Here is a 22,424-nt window from a genome sequence, read left to right as displayed (position 1 = left end):
TGCTATGTACAGAAAGAGGCTTTGCCCTCTTTCCTCTCAGTTATTAGAAAATCATTTGGTCCCTAGTTAGAAATAGGTATACTTCCTCATCTCTAAAAATATTCATTGCATATGAATGTAGATGCAGTATATTCATTTGGTTTGTCAGAAATCTGAAGAGGATTATCAGTAGCTATGTCGTTCATATGGTGAACAAATATGGTTCTCCCTTTCCTTCTAATGTTAACATAAGCAAAGAATTTCCTACTTTTCTTGGCTTTCTTAGCCAAAAACTTTGCATAAACTGCCTTAGTTTGACTAATCTCCTTACTGACTTGATTGCAGACTAGTTCATACTTAGTGTGGGCTTCTGTGTCCCATCATAATCCCATTCATTTTTCTCTTCTGCAACTAGTCTCTTTGCATCTGACATTCATTTAGAACATTCTGAGTGAATCTCTTTTCATTTAAGTCTAAATGAACTGTATGATCCTTGAGATTGTCCAGATATTCTCTCGGAAATGTCAAGCTGGGTTTGCTACCTGAGAGTCTAAAATGCCGATGGAACTAATATTCAGGTGACAATCGAGTGGACTGAATTTCAGTGCAGTCCAGTTGTTCTGTGACAACCAAATCCTTTGCATGCATCTTCACGATGGTAGCACTTTTGGTAACGGTGGGCATAACCCCCATGTTTAAGTCCCAAAATACGGCACCTAGTATACTGGAGGTAACCACCCAAGTGCAGACCAACATAATTATTATTATTAGCATGTGGTACAAGGAAGCCTAAGACTTATACTGCACCAGCTTAAAAAAAAAAAAAAAAATTCTAAATTATCCTGAGAGAGAATAAGAATCAAAAGGGAATCACCAAGAAAGAGAAGAATGATGATATCCAGCTCAAAACCCTGGGTGTGCCAAGCCCATACTCACCAGATGTGAGCCCCTGGGGTTCATGTGTTACATCCATACCACTCTGTGTTACCAGGCAATGTTTAGTCTCCAGAGCAAAGCTCCAGAGACATAGACAATGATCTAAACTTTTTCACCACAAATATACATGGTCTCAGTTCCAATCTCAATGATGTCTCTTTCCACTTACTGTCTGCCAAACCCCACATACTTTTTTCTGACAGAATTCCAATTATCGGTTGATTCAACCACTGCTCATCTCAGTTGTCCTAATTATTTGCTGTATGACTCCTTTTGCTTCAAAGGTGGTACTGTGCATATGTCCACTCTGATATTCCCTGTCAGAGACTCAGTAATTTGGAATCTTCTCTTTTCGATTACACCACACTGAGTCAGTGTAATGTAAGCTACCGAGGCAGTTATCCCCATCTCAACTAGGTGAACCCATCCTTGACTTTCTATTTCTACCACTTCTTTTAAAATAAATAAATAAATAGTCAAAAAACTTTTTTTTTTTTTTTTTTTTTCCATCAAACTGCTGTATAATTACAAACTTGCTATAAACCTTATGAAATATTGTTCTTCGCAGTATTTTATTAGTTAGGTAAAAACCATCTTGATTTTTGTCCCACATAGGACTACAAGAGGATTTTTCTCTAAGTGTAGCCCATTAGTGATTGAAAAATACTTTTTAATATATTGCAAGGTGGTGGTCATTTTTCATATATATATATATATATATATATATACAGGCATACCTCTGATAACGAAGCCTCGATATAATGAAGTCCGCAATTTCAAGCCCCATTTAACATAAAAAAATATTCCAATTTAAGACCAAAGCCCGACAATCATTCGATTGGTGACTGACGGCGACTCGTTACGTATTCCCGAGCTGCGGGCGTGTCTGTTATAACAGTTTTGCGCGTCAATCACATAATTTAGTTCTTGTTTACATGATTGACGTTGTTTCAGTGTGGCGCATTGCAATAATCGACGTAGGTTCTTTGTAGCATTACATAACGTAGATTTTGTAAATTTTAATAGAAATATTTTTGTTTTAGTTAATTAAAATGTCAGAATCAAAGAAAAGAAAAGCAATTTCTTTGGAAACTAAACTAAATATCGTACGATGTGTTGAAAGCGGCGAAAGAAAATCCGATGTGGCACATTCTTTAGGATTAGCGCAATCAACTTTAACAACCATACTAAGTCAATCAGAAAAAATAAAACAGTCTGCTCAGAATTGTACAGATGTTACAGTGGCAAAATTAACTCGCTTAAGGAATCCAATTTTAGAAAAAATGAGAAAATGTTAAGTTTGTGGATAGATGATATGTCACAACGTCATATGCCTTTAAGTCAAATGGTGATTCAAGAAAAAGCATTATTTTTCTTTAATCACCTGAAATCTAAACAAACTGAAGAAATTACGGAAACCTTTGGGGCTTCTCGTGGTTGGTTCGAGAAATTTAAAAAACGGGCCAGGATTCATAGTGTAAAATTAATAGGAGAAGCTACAAGTGCAGATGTTGAAGCTGCAAATAAGTTTCCAGAAAAACTAAAGGAAATAATTGAACGTGAAAATTTTCCACCAAATTTGGTGTTCAATGTTGACGAAAGCGGTTTGTTCTGGAAACGGCTACCAACAAAAAGTTTCATTTCTATTGAAGAAAAATCAGCTTCTGGGTTCAAAGCAGCCAAAGACCGTTTAACGTTACTCTTTGCATCAAATGCCTCTGGCGATTATAAATTAAAATTGTTATTAGTTTACCATTCAGAAAATCCGAGGGCGTTAAAAGGTAACATAAAAATGAATTTACCTGTAATATGGAAAGCAAATAGAAAAGCGTGGGTTACCAAGGAGTTATTTACTGATTGGTTTGTTAACCACTTTTGTCCTGGAGTAAAACAGTATTGTCAAAAAAACAACTTTGAAGAAAAAGCTCTTTTGTTGTTAGACAATGCTCCAGGACATCCTACTGATCTTAACACGTTGGACACATGCATTCCTGTCAAAGTTGTGTTTCTTCCAGCAAACACAACTTCCCTGATTCAACCATTGGATCAGGGAGTAATAGCATCATTTAAAGCTTATTATCTGCATCGAATTTTAAGCAATTTAACTGAACTAGAGGATAAAGAGGAAATGACAGTTAAAACTTTTTGGAAAAACTACACCATTAAAAATGCGATTGATAACATTGATAGTTCTTGAAAAGAAGTCACTAAGAAATGCTTAAATGGAGTTTGGCACAAAATATGGCCAGAAGTTGTACTAGAAGAAGAAAATAACATCCAAGAAATTAGAAATGAAGTTATCCAGATGGCTCAATCAATAGGTTTCGAAAATGTCGATGAAGAGGATGTTAGAAATTTATTTAATGCAGAAGATGATGGTTTTTCAGTGGAAGATTTAGAAAACCTTGTTAGCGACAAAGATAATGAAGGCGAAGTTAAATAAGTTCCTGCCGAAAAAGTGTTAACACCAAAGATTTAAAAAGGTGCTTAAATGACATTGAAAACGTTTTAAATTTTTTTAGTGAAAATGATCCTGATTTAGGAAGAAGTGTTATAGTTAAGCGATCAGTGTTAAATGCAATAACTCCGTATAGGCAATTGTTAAATGAAAGAGAAAAAAAGCATAAACAATCAACTTTAACCTCATATTTTAAAATGTGATTTCACTTTGTATGTAAGTTGACTGTTTATTTAATAAAACTTTTCTTTGTTCGAAAAAAAGCTTTTCATTTTCTTTACGTAGGAACGTATCCCTATTCTGGCCATAGTATTTTTACCTCTGAAAACGAAGTTTCGCTTAACGAAGTAATTTCGTGGAACGCATCCTATTCGTTAATCAAGGTATGCCTGTATAAGTTGGTAGAAAGTGAGAAAGAGAACGGGAACGAGCTAACAAAACCAGTAATCGAAACTATGGAAAAGCCAGAAGGTATATAAAAAATAGAAAGAAGTGCTTAATGCTAAAGATCCCATGATTGCAACACTGGGTTCATTCTACTGTAGAGTGCAGTGTCCCTGGTCCATAAACCATCTAAATAAATTTATTGTAACCATGCTCTACAACCTCTTATTAATACATTTTATATATATATATATATATATAGTGGATATGGCCAAAGGTTACAGCTATAAACGTAAGATAATTAAATTTAATGGTAATACGGTCAGTGAAAACCTAAACTCAGAACTTGACAAGGTAGGGAAGAGCTGATTAATGCCATCAATGTCTAGATTAAACATTACATCAGTCTTAATATCTATGAATGTTTAGTGAAAGAGCAGGTGATAACTAAGTGCTATGATAGCTGTCATAGCTGTCTCTGGTCCATGGTGCTAACCTGGTAGGGAAACATAATGGTTATATGCAAAAATGAAACATATATATATATATAAGGATAATTACTAAATAACTAAGTCGAGCCAATTGTAGTAAAGATAGATCACACATTGCAAAGGACTTTATCGAGGGCTAATCCTTACAATGTGTCCACTACATTTGGCGAGCTATCAGTTTCTGTTGTCATCTGCATGTTATACCTGACATGCAGATGACAGGTGACATTTAAGTTGACATTTAAGTTAAGGTGACATTTAAGTTAAGTTAAGATTATACTAAATATAGTGGTTGATAGCATATAATTAGTTAGGGAGGTGAAACGAATTAAGGTGGTTAACAAGCTAGATGACTTTAGCCCGACCGATAGCCCAGACGACGACATCAAAGTAAAAAGCAAAAATGGTGATAGAAAGGAACCAATACTACTATATAACAAGTTACTGGATGACATAAGATAGTCAGCTGTTGCTAAATAAGGAGAACGGATATTAAGTGATAGAAAAGTAATAGTACCTCAATCCCCCTCGAATTGCTCTAATAGTTCTTGAGGTATGAAAAGTAGAAACAGATAGCAAATAGATAAAGTGAAGGAAGAGTAGTAAGGCCAAATTACGTCGGAAAATACCGGGAGCGTAACTTCCCGTCCCTCTTAGTAAGAGAACCTGGTATTGTAATAGAATTAAACATCCAAAATTTGGAAAGTATGAATAAAATATCTTCTTGCATGAAGAAGAAGGAATGGCCAGTTCCTGATTACTTACGGCGTAGTATAACGTGTAAGGCAAACTTACCACAAAGACGAGACGCGGGAAAAATACCACGTTGTGGCGTACGTGTTAAAATATATAGGTATAGTATATGGTGCCAGCGCCCTCTTACTGGCGAAAGGTTAGATGTTAAAATTAATATTATATTTTAAACCGAGATAGCCCAAAGGCCAACAGTATGTTATGCTAGTAGTAAAGGATCTCATGAAAAATGAAGGAAGAGTGAGGCAAGAAGGAAGCTAAGAATTGATTCCTACCTTAGTAGCAAATACAGGTACAACTTTTTCAATGAGCGTAAGCTGTATTAAATATGCTACTAAGGCAGTGCCTAGTTATGTACATATATACAGGCTCTGTATAAACCGTCAATCTGATAAATCCAGTGGGAGAAGATTTACTTTCTCAAAACAGTAGTTATAATATGGTGGTGGTCAAGATTATTATGATATTTTTTTATAGCTATCAACATAGCAGTATGTAGGTTTATATTTATGAAGCATTTTGGGAATCCATTCACTGATAATTTATGCTTAAAGTCTGTAAGAGTGCTAATTATATAGCTAGCGCTATTGCATATTTTAACTAATCTCATACTTTGCGACAATATTAAATTTTTTTGAATTCTTATAGATATATTAGAATGCCAGTTTGTGAGGCTAATGGTGTTAAAGCCAAACGTGTTACGTTTGTCGTAAACGAATGTCTCTAACTTGTTATTGTTGAACTGTATATCAATATCCAAGTAATTGGCAGATTTGGTGTTATCTATGTTGGTAGCCACTATTTCTAAATCCGATGGGTAGACAACTCCATAATCAGTGAGAAAGTTGGGATGGTTGAAGACGATTAAGTCGTCAATATATCTGTAAAAGGTTATTTCTTTATTAATATTAACTTCAAAGTGATGAAGGTATAGATTTGCCACCAGGCTAGAACTGCATGCTCCCATGGCAATTCCAGTTTTTTGTTTGATATATATATATATATATATATATATATATATATGAAATATGAAAACGAAGAAGTGGAAAAAAAGGAAAAACAGGAAAAACAGTACGTGTACCTGAATGCACAAAGCAGCAAAACAGGATACATGTATATAAATAAGTGTCATCGATGAAAGTAAAATAAAATAAAAATAAAAATAAATATAGATGGAGAAGTTATTAAGCACAAAATGTCGAGCCTAGTTGAAGAAAAAAAGAATGTTAAGAACCTATATAAAATTAAGTAGAATTAAATCTGAATTAATGCCGAATTAACAGGCCAATCATATGTACAAAAGCTGAAAGAAAAAGAGGGGAGGGTAATAGAGATAAAAATTATAAAATAAAAATTAAAGAATTAAAAATTAAAAATTGGTACATAGATCAGGTATTTCATCAGGGGGGCTACACCTGATCATGTACCAAACACTGTTTCTATGCAAACTCATGCTGATGGAGAAGCTGTAGAAATGAAATGGATATAAAAAAAAAAAAAAAAAAAAAAAAATTAAATGGATATAAAAATAATTTTTTAAGACTCCACAAACATGAGTGAGGTAGCCCCAACGCAGTGTATTTAGATTAATAAATTATGTAACATAGTGTATTTAGAAATAAATTGAGTTGATAGTATGTAAGAATGCAAACGCAGTGTGTTTAGTAAATTAAGTGTGTAAGAACGTAAGTTTAAATCAAAAGTATGTAAGTTAAATAATAATGAATAACAAGATAACAAGAAAGCGGTATAGAAAAAGGAAGTAATGCAAGGTAGGGGAGGGAAAAGAAGTTAAAAATATAGAGGCGAAGATAGTGAGAATAAGAAAAGTGAGAATGTCCGAATCACCCTCGTATTACACTAATAGTTCAACGGACGGAAAAACGAAGAGTAGAATGTAGAAAGAAGTAAAGAGAAGGAAAAGAGTTTAAAGGATACTAGGCAAGCCGGGTGTGTAAGTACCCAACCTCATAGAGAAGGCCTTGGCTGTGAGAGTGTTAGTAGAAGTGGAAATTAATACCGCTAGCTTGTAGTGTATGTTTTGAGTGATAGACATGAAATATAATAAAAAATATGAAGAGGAGAGAAATTAAAAATATGAAGAGGAGAAAAATTAAATACCTATGATATTTGGCAGAAATAAGTTGAGTGAGATATAATCAAGAAATGAAGATACAAATTTGCGATCATGATTAATAAGATACAATTATGCGAATATGATTAATAAGAATGGAATGTACACAGAGGGAAAACTATGACAACGATGGTGGAGTTGCTCAGAAGAGAAGAACTGTGGGAGCCCTCTGTGGTTAAAATAGAGAAAATAAGATTGGACATAAATAAATACTGATATTAAATTACGAAAAATGAAAAGAAAAACTTAGGAAGTGAAAGAACACGAACATCGTTCTAATAGAAGTCATAATGTGTGATCACTTTCCAAGCAGTGGAAATACCACCATTCAAATGTACAACTATACAACTATACAGGTATCGAATTAACCCTAATCAAGGTGGAGCAAGGTGAAACCGAATTTTTCTTTAATGAAATCAGAGAGATTTTTTATAATAAAATTTAAAAAATTAATGGGAATGTCATTATTGCGAAGTTTGGTATAAAGATCATTTAAAGCACCAGCGAAAAGTGATTGATTGCTACTAATATTAGCCAAACGGATAATTTGTGTGTAGATTATATTTTTATGAACCTTAATCGAAATGTTCGAGTTCCAATTTGTTAAATAGATAATATTAAAATTAAATTCGCTTCTTTTGTCGAATAGTTCCAAATTGTGACGAAGAGGAGGACTATTTAGAGTAATACTTAAATCTAGAAAATTTGCATGTTGGTTGCCAAGGTTTTCTTTATTGAGAGTGAGTTCAGTTGGATATATGGATTTAGCAATCAGTTGGATATATGGATTCAGTTGGATATATGGATTTCTTCATTATTACGAACATCTATATATGCATAACAATCCGAACCTTAATTTTTATGCATTCCGCTATGTTGATGACATTCTTATTCTCAACATTCATTTTGAAAATATTGCTAAATCCATATATCCAACTGAACTCACTCTCAATAAAGAAAACCTTGGCAACCAACATGCAAATTTTCTAGATTTAAGTATTACTCTAAATAGTCCTCCTCTTCGTCACAATTTGGAACTATTCGACAAAAGAAGCGAATTTAATTTTAATATTATCTATTTAACAAATTGGAACTCGAACATTTCGATTAAGGTTCATAAAAATATAATCTACACACAAATTATCCGTAGACACTGAAAACACTTACACTTACCCATCCCCTATTTCTCTTTATTCGGATGGACTGCCTTCTCTATCTGTCCACTTTAGCTTGTTCTTCACATTCAGACCCCCTTCCTCTTGTTCCCCAAGCCTTCTCTTCTCTTCTCTTCTCTCTTTTTTTTTTTTTTTTTTAACTTGGTCTTCGTCCAGGACGCTCAGGCGACCCTGGCGGAGACCAGCCAGAGAATAAAGGGCAGCCTGGCTACCTCCTAGCAGTGTGTGCGGGCAACGTGAGGTCCCACCAGGGGCCCTGCGGCCAAATGCCAGGACACCCAACAGAACCTAACGCAATATGTCATATACAACAGACAACACTTTTCTGGCATTTACAGTAGTTCTGTATTTCTTCACAGCGTACATATGGCACAGATGTGAGAAATCACAGGTGGTGCCTGACCCTAACACTATGCACACCCTAACACTATGTATATATAATTAGCATCAGTTGTGCTTCAGAATTTAGGGTAAGCAGATATAACTTAATATGTAGAGGGCACATGATGAGTTACTTCCTGTTTAATTGAGGATTTTAGTCACAGACGTTTACATATACTTTTCATTTCCATTGTAGTACAATGGTTGCTGAACTGTGGGCCATAGTCCTCTGTGACTGGAGGTATTGCAAAGGGTCTGCAAAGTAAAAATAAAAGTGGTCCTTGTGCTAAAAGGTTGGGAACACTATTCTAGTACAGTTACTTTAAAATTCATTGTCACTAGTATATTTTAAATGCCATAAATATGAATAATTACAAATTAGAGGAAGGATTCCTCTAATTAGTAATACCTTGTTGTAGAGCATTTATATATATATTGCTTCACAATGCAATATCTGTACATAATAAAGAATTATTTTTTACTCCACTCTTATTTAAGATTTGGGCAGATTATGAAGAACCAAAAGAGCAAGAAATGAAGGAAGAAACTGTTGAACGTAAAGTGAATTACAAGTCTGTAGTAGTGACGGAGGTTCGGTCTGACTTAACATTTTATGCGCAGCATGTGGAAGATGGTAATTTACTTTTTATTTAACATTGTAATATAAAATTAATTATTATAATATTACTATAAAAATAATTTGCTATGTATAAAATTAATTATGAATAACATAAATGTCTCACTGTGAAAAAACAAAATTTTATATAATATATATGTTTTATATATTTGTAAATCTTTATAGTCCTTAAATGTTTTTAAAGAAATAAAATCCATATAAGTTATTACTTTTATTTACAAAATATAGAAGAAAAGTTTCAAAAAATTTCTTATGTGTGATAAAAACACTCATAATTTTAAATATGATTTTATTTGTATCTATTACCAACATTGAAGACTTTAGGAACTTCACCAACAAGCTTTAGTTATATGGCATGTATATTTTATACTTTACATTGACCAGACTTCCCATTTTTGACAGAGGACTTTCATTGTCCCGACAAAAATAAAAATTTGGGCAGTAAATTGGACCATTTATTCCAACAGTATCATTTTATAATACATTTATTGGGACCATATCACTTATGATCTACAAGGGATCCTTGTTATCCGAGGATAATTGGTTCCAGAAAATTCCACTTAAAACGGGGGGACCAAATTTTCATAATGTTTATTATTTAAATAAATGAAACTAGGCATAATATTTTAAGAGTTTAAGATTCTATATCTATATAATATCAGTGTAGATACACCATAGACAGCTCTTAAAGAAAAACTATAGTAGTAGTGTGAAAGGCTTCATTTCATCTGTATCTCATTTATTGTGCTCATCCTTCACAATGAGTTGCCCATGTATTGCACTACCTCGAATAAGTAACACTTCACTAATAGAGAAGACTGTTGTTACTTATTCTCGGTGGGCACCCACCCAGGTGGCACTGTTTCAAAGCTAGTTGGCTGTTCGTCGGTGGGTGAAAAGCCAACTAGCTTTGAAACAGTGTCATCTGGGTGGGTGTCCACCGAGAATAAGTAACAACACTCTTCTCTATTAGTGAAGTGTTACTTATTCGAGGAAGTGCAATACATGTTAATCCATTGTGAAGGATGGAGAAGCGTTGCCTATTCGGGAGATTTGTGAAAGATTTAGTTCAGTCAGTGAGTGGGAGTAACTGTCCCTTTCTTCTTCTTTCGCCAACATTTCTTCCTCTCCTACACCTTTTTGCTTTCCTAAATCTAATATGGATAGTATGTGGATAACAGAGTATCTTATCCTATACCATTTTGCACACCATGCCCACTGAGAATAAGTAGCAATAGTCTTCTCTAAGTGAAGCATTACTTACTTGAGGTAGTGCAGCACATGGTAACTCGTGAAGGAGGAACACAATATAAGATACGGATGAAATGATGCTTTTCACACTACTACCGTAGTTTTCTTTAAGAGTTGTCTATGGTATATCTACACCGATATTATATAGTAATGTTTATTATGTATTTTTACATAGTAAAAAAATGGATGAAGGAACTGGAAAATGAGAAAATTATTTTATTAGACATTTTTTATTATAATATGTTGCATAATGTAAGGTTAAGTAAAGTTTATTGAAGTTACACAGTTGTACAAATAAAGAATGAATCTGGAGTTGTTTGTGTTTTTTTTTTTTTTTTTTGCTATATTTTTTTCAGATAAAATTGTGATGTCTTTGTACTTAACTTTTGTTGCACGATCATGAAGAAGATCATTCTTACAAAAAATATTCAAGTGCTTGGTCAATTTTCTCAAGACAAAAAGCTTTAATACTTTAATTTTCAAATCCTCTTAACTGCGAGGACTTGGTTAATGAATACTCAGATTCCCAGGACCCCCTGTATAATATCTGTAACATTGTTCTATAATACCTATTATATAGGTAATGTTACCAGTTAAAAGTATTTAAAGAAAAGAAGTCATAATAAATTTTATTATAATTGATATTTATTAATGTTTTATTACATTAATTATTTCCTATTCCAGAAGCAAATGAAATTGTAAACCAGAAGTAAATTGATTTCAGGAAAGCTTTTGATATTGTTGCACATGGTAGACTACTGTACATATTGGAGCAGTATGGCATTAAGGCAAGTTGCTACAATGGATAAAAGGATGGTTGATTTGGAGAAGACAGAGCATGGCAATCAATGGATACTGCTGTTCTTCCATTAATAACATTAGTCTTCACGGACTAACATTATTAGTGGAGTCCCCCAGGGTTTGGGGCTATTCCCATTGTTGTTTTGCATATTTATCAATAATATTGATAAATATGCATTAATGTATATCAGGTAATAATTAATGTAATGTCCAATATACATTAATGTATATTGGACATTAAGCCTGATATGTATATCAGGCTTAATGTCCAAGTTCACAGATGATACAAAGGTTGGCAGGGTTGTTATGACAGTATGCTACTGCAACAGGATCTAGAAAAGTTGGGCAGATGGGCTGAGAAGTGACAACTGAAGTTTTAACATTGACAAATGCAAAGTACTTCATATGGATAGCAATAACCCCCGTATAAAACAGACTTGGGGGTAATTGCACAGTCAGATATGAAGTTTTCTGAGCAGTGCAAAAAGGCTGCTAAAGCAGGTCGTGGGATCTTGTCAATGAATTTTGCTAGTAGGGATAAGGTGGTGATTATCCCCTTGTATAAGGCAATGGTGAGGCCACACCTTGAGTATTACAGGTCTGGAGGCTTCATTTTAGGAAGGATATAGAGTTGCTGGAACAAGTACAGTGCAACATAATGGGAACAAAGGGGTCCTCTTACTAAGAAAGGCTTAATTTCTGCAATTGCAGAATCTGGAGACATAGGCACCTGCATGGTGATCTGGTTGAGGTGTATAAGGCCTTGAATAGGTTGAGCAAACTCAGTGCTTATGGGATTCTCCCCTTGCACAGATTACCAACCTGAGGGAGCATAAATTCAAATTGAGAAAAGGCAGTTGTAGAATAGATGTGTGGAAATTTGCCTTTAGTCGGTGGTTATTTGATTGCTGGAACAAACTTCCATCTGTCATTGTGGAATTGGATAGCTTAAATAAATTCAAGGAAGAAGTAGAGAAACATTTGCAGTGAATGGATGGGTGAAATTGGAAAGGGTTTTTTTTTTTTTTTTTTTTTCTGATGCTGTATAAGCTTGCTTTCTTGCATCATATGCCTCTGCTAATGCCAGTGCTAACCTAGCTGATGAATTGAATGGGTACTTGGCATCACTTTCTTTACAGATAAAAGTCTCTTCCTGATGAGAAGAAACTGTGATAGCGAATGTGAGCACATCAGCAGTACAGAAATTATAGAGGATTGTTTACTGAAAATACTTGGAATATGAAAGCAAGAGCCCTAGTTTGTACTCCATGATAAATTCCAGTTATTTTAAAGGAAGTATTTAGGGATGCATTAAACCATTGAGGTTAATTATAAGGGCTTAATATATTTTAGGGGCAATTCCCTTGTATTGGAAAAGTAACATTGTAATACCAATCCAAAAAACCCAAAAAAAATCCAATGAAAAAAACAACTGTACTTCAAATCAATTGTTGAAGCTTTGGAAATGCTCTTGACAGACAAGTCTAGACAGAGCCATTGTTATGAACAAAACTAACTCAGCATTTCTGAAGAGGGAAAAGTCTAATAGAATCTTCCTTGAAGCAATCATATTCAGTTGATCCCTAACATAATTCAAATGCAAATCCATAGGCATTAAATTCATGGATGAGCTAATGTTTGAAAGCATAGTCATGAGAGTGCATCACTGTACTGACAAACAGCCCTGTTTGCCGTATCTTAATATAAAATGGTTACATTGCCAAGGAAACTATAAATTATTTAAGGGCAAGAGCCTCATGCTATGAGATAGATTGACTAACGTATGGGTAAGTGTGAAAGCATCAATTAACATAGCTGTATACTAAAGTAGTTAAATTGGAATCGTTTTGTGATTATATCTCATATTGTGAATACCTTCAATACAAGTGAATATAAGTTTCCATGGTATTGTACTACCTTGAATAAGTAACACTTTGGCAATGGAGAAGACTACTGTTACTTATTCTTGGCAGATGCCACCACCACCCAGATGGCACCATTTCAAAGCTGTTGCCTTCTCTTTGGTGGGTGGGTAGGCAGGTATCCTGGTGTTGCAATAATAACAACCCAGTTATGAAGTATAACTTCACAATATGAGAGATGCCGAAGGCGTGCAGTAGTATAAACTATAAATTATTTAAGGGCAAGAGCCTCATGCTATGAGATAGAATGACTAACATATGGGTAAGTGCAAAAGCATCAATTAACGTAGCTATCTACTGAAGTAGTTAAGTTAAATGTGGGTGGTGGTATCTGCCAAGAATGAGTAACAGTTGTTGTTAGGTTTTCAGGAGCATTAGCAACTAAGGCCATATTGCTCCAGGGATATGCGGTGGTCATTCCCTGACCTTTCTGCAATCCTCCGTATTTTGTGGTCATGGGCTTGAATCCCGGTCTAATCAAGAAGTGTGTGCTACGCACTGCTGCTCCTGCCCACCTGGCTACAGAGGCGCCATGAGTAACAGTAGCCTTCTCTATTGGCGAAGTGTTACTTATTCAAAGTTGTACAATACCATGGCAACTCATTGTGAAGGTATTCACAATATGAGATATAGTCAAAACAATGCCAATTCAACAGCTACTTCAGTAGATAGCTACATTAATTGTTGCTTTCGCACTTGCCCATACAATTGTCAAGGAAATTAATTTCAAGCCTAAAATCTGGATTAAAAAAAAAAAAAAAAAACCTTGTGCTTTCCTCCTTCTTACAATTCCCAAGTGTCCAGCTTTTTGAAAGTTGACTGCTGAGATTAATGTATGTACCACAGCACACTGAACAAATGTCTACATATGCATTGTTACAAGTGGTTCTGAAACTTTATTACAGATAATGGAGACAGTATTTTAGTTGTTATTTTCTTCCCACTTCATTTTTATTCTCTCTTAATAGCCAAAATACCTGCATGTAATCAGCTGAAAATCTTCCATGACTCAGGGTAGATTTTCTACCCCGAGACACATCACTCCATGATCTAATTCATCTGCATGATGTGCTTTTCCCAATATATTTTTGAGAGACAAATGTGAAAATCTATTGTGATTCCATTGTTTTTACCTCTTCGTTGGATGGATGAATAAGGATGAAATTAGCAATGCCTATTTCTTATTTGACAATGAGAAATATGAGAACCATCTAAAAAGGTTGTTCAAGACTAAGGACTGAATGTTGAATTTAAATTTTAAGGTTAGTTAATATTGATCTTGTAATTGTTTACCAAAATTTTATGGCTTTCCTAATATCTCTCTATTAAGCATTTTTGTACAGAGCAGTAAGCCTGCTGTAATTTATTTTTGCAGCAGAGATGCAAGGTTTAAAAACTGATTTAATAAACATAGTGAGAATTTAAACAATTTTAGCAATTTAATTTATTCCTTAATGTAGAAACATGCCTTAAAGGTTGGTAATTATCTGGTGACTTGGATGTTTCTGCTCTTAACAAATTATTGTGGGACAAGAGTAGATTAATTTTTACACCTTATATCTGACATTTATAGCACTGCTGGAGAAAGGGCATTTCAGTCCTTGGGGACTGTGTTGAGAAGAGTGGAGGAGGGATTAAGTTTATATCTTTATTTTAGTCATCGCTGATTTGAAAAAAAATTAAATATTCATAAGCTTCAAGCTAAAATAAATGTCTACACACTATCACTCACATTTTTTTCAGAATTAACATGCTTGCTGATAGAGTGATTAATGCTTATGCAAGTTAGTTTCAGTGTTATTAAAAGAAATAGTTTCTAATAGTGAAATTATAGTAATCTTATAATACCGTGATAAATCTGACTAAAAAATGAATAGCAAATGCTTAAAAAATGGTACTCACCTTGTATAAATCTGCAATATATTTATTGGTAGATGGTGGCTAAATTTAGGTTGGAAGAAGCATTAAAAAGAACTAAGGTGGAGAATGGGGTAAAAATATTTTAAACAGATTTTAAAATGTGTGCAAGGAAGTAGAAGTGCAGATCTCCAATCCTTGGTTGTCATAAAGAAGTTAAAGGACGTGAATGAAAAAATGAAAATATGAGAAAAAGAGAAGACCGGTGGTGCCAGTAGTCGTTACGAGGGACGTTCATTGAATAAACCATCATCAGTTGGCAAATGGGAGAGAAGTAAGCGCGTGTTGTATTTAAAGTTTATCTATACTCTCATGGTGCTCTTTTTGACATGTGAGAACTTTAGCCGCGAGAGGTTCCAAGCTGGTGAGAGGTTGAAGGGAAGTTTATCGTTAATAATATTGAGATCGGAATGGTGTCGGTACCATTCGATGGTGAGGGCTTCATATTGAAGTATTCTGTAGCCCGATCTAAGTTTAATAATGGTGATGGCAGAGTCAACAAGGGGGGGGGGGGGTTGAGCTTGGGTTGTTAACTCAGTGCAGGATTGACTTGTCCTGAAACTGTTGAAGTGTTAGTATGCACGGGTATTGGAAGTTGTGGAGGAACTGAATTTGGTGGTAGTGCTGCCGATGTAACAGGTGTCGCAGTTTGGTTGGCATTTTATGAGATATAATATATTATTGAGATCATTAATGGGATATTTGTGTGTATCTTTATAAGAATCTTTGAATATACGCCGGAACTGTGCTGCGTGTTCACTATGGTAAGGGAGAACTATGCAAGTATTTGTCTTGTTACTGTGTCTGATGGGGTTATTAATGCTGTTTTTAACGGTGGATATTGTGTGTTGCATGAGTTGAGGGGGGGGGGGTAGCTCCTGGCTATGAATTTATCAGTAAGGTATTGAAGTTTGTTGTGTAGAACATTTTGTGAAGAGCTGAATTTGATAGCGTTGTAGATTTGGTTGTGTAGGACGGCTTTTTTTTGGTACTAAGGGGATGATGTGAAGTCATCATCCCCTTAGTCGGCTAAAATTAATTCCATTTTTTCTGTGTAGGTGTTCTTGTCCAGGATAACGATTGTGTCTCCTTTGTCAGCTTTTTGGATGATGATATTTGAGATTTTGCTTAGTCTTTGTAAATCAGAGTTGTTATTTTTTTATGTTAGGGAGAGATGTGAGTTTAGAATTTATTATCCTGTTAGACTGGTATATAAGTCGCCACTTATCAGGATGTTGATCAAGTTTAGACTGGAGTTCGATTATACAATCATTTTTTGGATTGTGTTGTTCTTTAATGGCAAAATTGAAACCAAATTCTAGGCTGGAGAGTTCGGAAGAGGTGAAGGATTTTGAAGAGAGGTTAGTGGTGGAGATTTTTTGTGGGGGGGGGGTTGAATGTGAGTGTGTTCCATTTTTTGGTGTGTTTTTGTGCTATGTGTTGGATGGTGGCATTGATATGTATTTTGTTGTGGTTAATATATTCAATCTAGACGTGCAGTAGCATGTCTCTTTTGAGAAATAATTGTAATTGGTGTATACAGTTTAAAAGCTGGTGTTTTTTGTTAAATCTTTTCTTAAGTTCTTCACGTATGATCGCGATGGACGTGCAGTGTATCATATGTGGGTATTTTTTACAGTTATTTTTGGGGAAAATGCAGGCGAATTTGGGGATGACGTTGTGATATAAGCATTTTTGTAGGAAAGCTATTTGTAATTTGTTGGAGAGTTGTATTTTCCTATCAGGCATGTCTAAGAGTATCAGTGATGAGATTAGAAATATATAAAAGGTATTGACCCAGTGCAGATAAGGTGATATAAGCATTTTTGCAGGAAAGCTATTTGTAATTTGTTGGAGAGTTGTATTTTCCTATCAGGCATGTCTAAGAGTATCAGAGATGAGATTAGAAATATATAAAAGGTATTGACCCGGTGCAGATAAGGTGTTGATTAAGACGTTAAAATATCTTATAAGTTTGACAATAGTGAAATTATAGTAATCTTATAATACCGTGATAAATCTGACTAAAATATGAATAGCAAATGCTTAAAAAATGGTAATCACCTTATATATAACCGGAATAAATTTATTGGTAGATGGTGGCTAAATTTAGGTTGGAAGAAGCATTAAAAAGAACTAAGGCAGGGAATGGGGTGAAAATATTTTAAACAGAAATTAAAATGAGCGCAAGGAAGTAGAAGTGCAGATCTCCAATCCTTGGTTGTCATAAAGAGGTTAAAGGACGCGAATGAAAAAAAAATAAATCTGCAATAAATTTATTGCAGATTTATACAAGGTGACTACCATTTTTTAAGCATTTGCTATTCATTTTTTAGTCAGATTTATCATGGTATTATAAGATTACAATAATTTCACTATTGTCAAACTTATAAGATATTTTAACATCATAATCAACACCTTATCTGCACCAGGTCAATACCTTTTATATATTTCTAATCTCATGTCTGATGCTCTTGGCACCTCCGTAGCCAGGTGGGAAGGAGCAGCAATGCATAGCACATGCTTCTTGATTAGACCGGGGTTCGAGCCCGTCACCACCAAATACGGAGGATGAGGAAAGGTCAGGGAATGACCACTGCATATTCCCAGAGCAATATGGTCTTAGTTGCTAATGCTCCTAAAAACCAAATAACAACAACAACAAACTGATGCTCTTAGACATGCCTGATAGGAAAATACAACTCTCCAAAGCACTTATCAAATATTTCTCCAACAAATTACACATAGCTTTCCTACAAAAATGCTTATATCACAACGTCATCCCCAAATTCGCCCTCATTTTCCCCAAAAATAACTGTAAAAAATATCCACATATCATCATACACTGCATGTACATCATGATCATACAGGAAGAACTTAAGAAAAGATTTAACAAAAAACACCAACTTTTAAACGGTATACACCAATTACGATTCTTTCTCAAAAGAGACATGCTACCACACACCTGGATTGAATATATTAACCACAACAATATACATATCAATGCCACCATCCAACACATAGCACAAAAACACACCAATCACAAAAAAAATCTCTACTGTTAACCTCTCTTCAAAATCCTTCACCTCTTCCGAACTCTCCAGCCTAGAATTTGGCTTCATTTTGCCATTAAAGAACAACACTATCCAATAAATGATTATATAGTCGAACTCCAGTCTAACAGGATAATAAATTCCAAACTCACATCTCTCCCTAACATAAAAAAACAACAACTCTCGGATTTACAAAGACTAAGCAAAACCCCAAATATCATCATCCAAAAAAGCTAACAAAGTAGACACAATCGTTATCCTGGACAAGAACCACCCACACAGAAAAAATGGAATTAATTTTAGCCGACCAAGATACATATACGAATGACAGCAACCACAACATTACAAAACTTCAAAATAAACTTGACACAATTCTCAGAAAACTCAGACAGAACAAAGAAATCAACCTCTTTACATTACAACAGATAGGTATTCGCAACAACATTCTGCCCCATGTTTGGAATAACCAAGTTACAGAAACCTGGCCACCCACTAAGACCTATCGTTTCTTTTAGTAGATCAGCTTTTGCTAATTTATCCACCTTCCTTGTCAAAATTATATCCCCACTCACTCGATTCTCTACATTCAAAATTAATAATACCAACCAAGCCTTCCGAAAAATCAGTAACACCACCATATCCAACAGAGACGTATTAGCTTCTTTTGACGTCATATCCCTATACACCAATGTGCATATTCCTTTCACCCTACAAGCATTACGCGTACTTCTAACAGCTGATGACATTTTAACAAAACGTACCTCTCTTTCAGTTGACCACATCCTTGAACTTACCACTCTTTTACTAGACGCTAGATATTTTAGATTTAATAATAAAATTTATCGACAAACATTCAGTTTACCAATGGGTTTAGGAATTTCTGTTCTCCTTTCTGAAATTTATCTCACCACTATTGAAAATCAAATTTTACAACATTTCCCTTCTGAAATTAAATTATACCTACGCTACGCCAATGATAACCTAATAATAGGCAACAGAACAACCATAGACAATCTCTTTTTAAAATTCAATGCAATACATGACAGGCTAAACCTTACCCTCGAAATCGCAACGGACAACCAGATTCATTTTCTTTATCTCACTATTTATACAACAGACAAATTTAAATACAAGGATTTTCAGAAAAAACACACACACTGGTAAATATCTACATTTCACTTCACATCATCCCCTTAGTACCAAAAAAGCCATCCTACACAACCAAATCTACAACGCTATCAAATTCAGCTCTTCAAAAAACGATCTACACAATGAACTTCAATACCTTACTGATAAATTCAAATCATCCAACACACAATATCCACCATTAAAAACAGTATTAATAACCCCACCAGACACAGTAACAAGACAAATACTCGCATAGTTCTCCCTTACCATAGTGAACTCGCAGCACAGTTCCTGCGTATATTCAAAGATACCGACATCTTCCTCACCTTCTCTACTTACAATAAACTGGGTTCCCTATTTAATTCTTTTAAAGATACACACCAATATCCCATTGATGATCTCAATAATATATCTCATAAAATGCCAACCAAACTGCGACACCTGCTACATCGGCAGCACTACCACCAAATTGAGTTCTTTCACAATTTCCAATACCCGCGCATACTACCACTTCAACAGTTTCAAGACAAGTCAATCCTGCATTGAGTTAACAACCCACGCTCAAACCCACAACCACACCCCCCTTGTTGACTCTGCCATCACCATTATTAAACTTAGATCGAGCTACAGAATTCTTCAATATGAAGCCCTCTCCATCGAATGGTACCAACACCATTCCGATCTCAATATTATTAACACTAAACTTCCCTTCAACCTCTCACCTGCTTGGAACCTCTCGCAGCTAAAGTTCCCACGTGTCAAAAAGAGCATCACAAGAATATAGATAAACTTTAAATAAATACAACACATGCTCTCTTCTTTCCCCTTTGCCAACTGATGTCGCTTTATTCAACGAAAGTCCCTCGTAATGGCTATTGGCACCACTGGTCTTCCCTTTTTTTCTTTTTTTTTTTTTCTTTTTTTCATTTGTGTCCTTTAACCTCTTTATGACAACCAAGGATTGGAGATCTGCACTTCTACTTCCTTGCACTCATTTTAAAATCTGTTTAAAATATTTTCGCCCCATTCTCCACCTTAGTTCTTTTTAATGCTTCTTCCAACCTAAATTTAGCCACCATCTACCAATAAATTTATTGCAGATTTATACAAGGTGAGTACCATTTTTTAAGCATTTGCTATTCATTTTTTAGTAGTTTCTAATATATTGGGACCATTTGTTAATCCATCTGGTGTTTTGTCAGCTAGTCATTGTAATTAAATTCTACATCACTATTTTAGTATTGTGGCTGTACTTAGAAATGCTACTTTTTTTTTTTTTATAAGTTGGCATTTAACATAACCCTGATATTATTTTACTTTGTTATGAAATGCATGTCCTAAGTTTGAATATTATGAAAGAAACTTAAATGCATTTTTCTCTACACATAGGACCAAAATTAGAGGAAATGATGGAACAAATGAGGCAGGAACTTCAAACTAATCCTCCTTTGCCTGGCGCTTATACTCCTAAGAAAGGTGAATGGTGTGCTGCACTGTTCACAGATAATCAGTGGTACAGGGCAAAGGTAGAGAAGACTGCAGGGGACACTGTACATCTTCTATATATTGATTATGGGAACGTTAGTAAAGATTATTTCTTTTTCATTATCAGTTTCACTCATATTTAACCAGTTACTTAATCTGAATTAGTCTTTACCTTTAATTTGAAAGAATGATATTGTTATTGATATTGTAATGAATCCCTAGGTAAGTGCGTGCACGCACTTGCGCACGCACAGACACACACACACACCAACTGATGTTACAATGCAGTTAATACCAAACAAAATGCAAATTAAAATGAATAAAAACAATTATATCAGAATACTTCTCTTAATGTATCTTTGCCTTGCCTAACCTTGACAGTAGTTACACTTTTAAGTAAATCTCATATAAATACTCTATGATCACTGCCACCTAGTGGTTCTTTTATCTGCAGATTGTTATTATATGAAGAGTTACTGTTGATAATCAGATCAATATTGTGGCCTTCTCTCATGGCCTCGCTAACGTGCTGGTGTAGAAAATAGTCATCCAGTAAATCCGCAAAAGCCTTACTACTGTGTTCGTGCGTAAATTGGTCACCCACCCACGTTTGGGTGGGTGGGTGACCAATTTACAGGTACCAATCATTATCAGATAAGACAATCATACAATGCATACTTTCTGTATGCATTGTATTCTTCTTCTTCAAGAGGAGTGTTTCCATTTACAATGGGTTTCCTCAGCCTACAAGTTATTTCTTGTTAGGAATTTTTTCCAGCCATAAAGTGCAGTTCAAGGTATCTTGCTCGGTTAAGCCTTGGGCTGTCATGCACTCCCATACTCCATCCATCCATGTCGTCCTAGGTCTTCCTCTTCTCCTTCTTCCAGGAGGTATCCATTCCAGGATAGCCTTTGGATATCTGTTTTCTTGCATCCGTTTTACATGTCCATACCATGTTAGATGCTTTTCTTTGATGCTGTCAATAATAGTCTTTTTCACTTCCATTTTTTCCCTTATGTCTTCATTCCGTTTTCTGTCTCTTCTAGAAGTTCCTGCTGAGCGTCTCCAAAAATCCATTTCTGTGGAAAGAAATTTGTTTTCCGCTTGCCTATTCAATGTCCAGGTTTCCCTCCCTACAATAGAAGACTTTGTACAATCGTTTGAAATATAACTTTCTTTGTTTTATTTAGGATATTTTTGCTCCACAGAACAGAGTTTAACATGCTGATAGCCTTTCTGCCGTCTGTAATTCTCTTATTGATCTCTGCTCGGGATGATCCATCACTTTGTAAGATTGATCCCAAATATTTGAATTTATCGACTTGTTTGATTTTAAAACCTGCAATATTTAGAACGTGTCCTGGCCCTGAAGACAACATTTCAGTCTTGCTAAAATTGATTTTTAGACCCCATTGTTTATATTCCTCAAATAATTGACGACATGCATACTTTGCATCTTCTAAGTCTTGTGCTATCACCACGTGATCATCTGCAAAAAGTAAATTGTGAATATAGGTGTTCTTATTAATCTGCAATCC

The 22,424-nt window shown here is 34.9% G+C and overlaps 1 protein-coding gene across 3 annotated transcripts in view; it reads left to right on the top strand.

The window, feature by feature from the left end:
- Window positions 1–22,424, top strand: part of LOC150084519 (staphylococcal nuclease domain-containing protein 1-like) — a 313,589-nt gene that overhangs the window by 238,363 nt on the left and 52,802 nt on the right. For 2 of the 3 annotated variants that reach the window (XM_090376405.1, XM_090376403.1), the window contains exons 14-15: window positions 9,190–9,325; window positions 20,790–20,980. In XM_090376405.1, the coding sequence (XP_090232531.1) occupies window positions 9,190–9,325; window positions 20,790–20,980 (327 nt within the window). The remainder of the gene's footprint in view (window positions 1–9,189; window positions 9,326–20,789; window positions 20,981–22,424) is intronic. The other variant, XM_090376406.1, reaches the window with a different exon arrangement.

This window comes from Mastigoproctus giganteus, chromosome 6 (genome assembly GCF_048544385.1).
Source record: "Mastigoproctus giganteus isolate SK-2022 chromosome 6, ASM4854438v1, whole genome shotgun sequence".
NCBI lineage: Eukaryota > Metazoa > Arthropoda > Arachnida > Uropygi > Thelyphonidae > Mastigoproctus > Mastigoproctus giganteus.
Note: the sequence above shows the minus strand (reverse complement) of the source record. Positions and strands in the feature narration are given on the sequence as shown.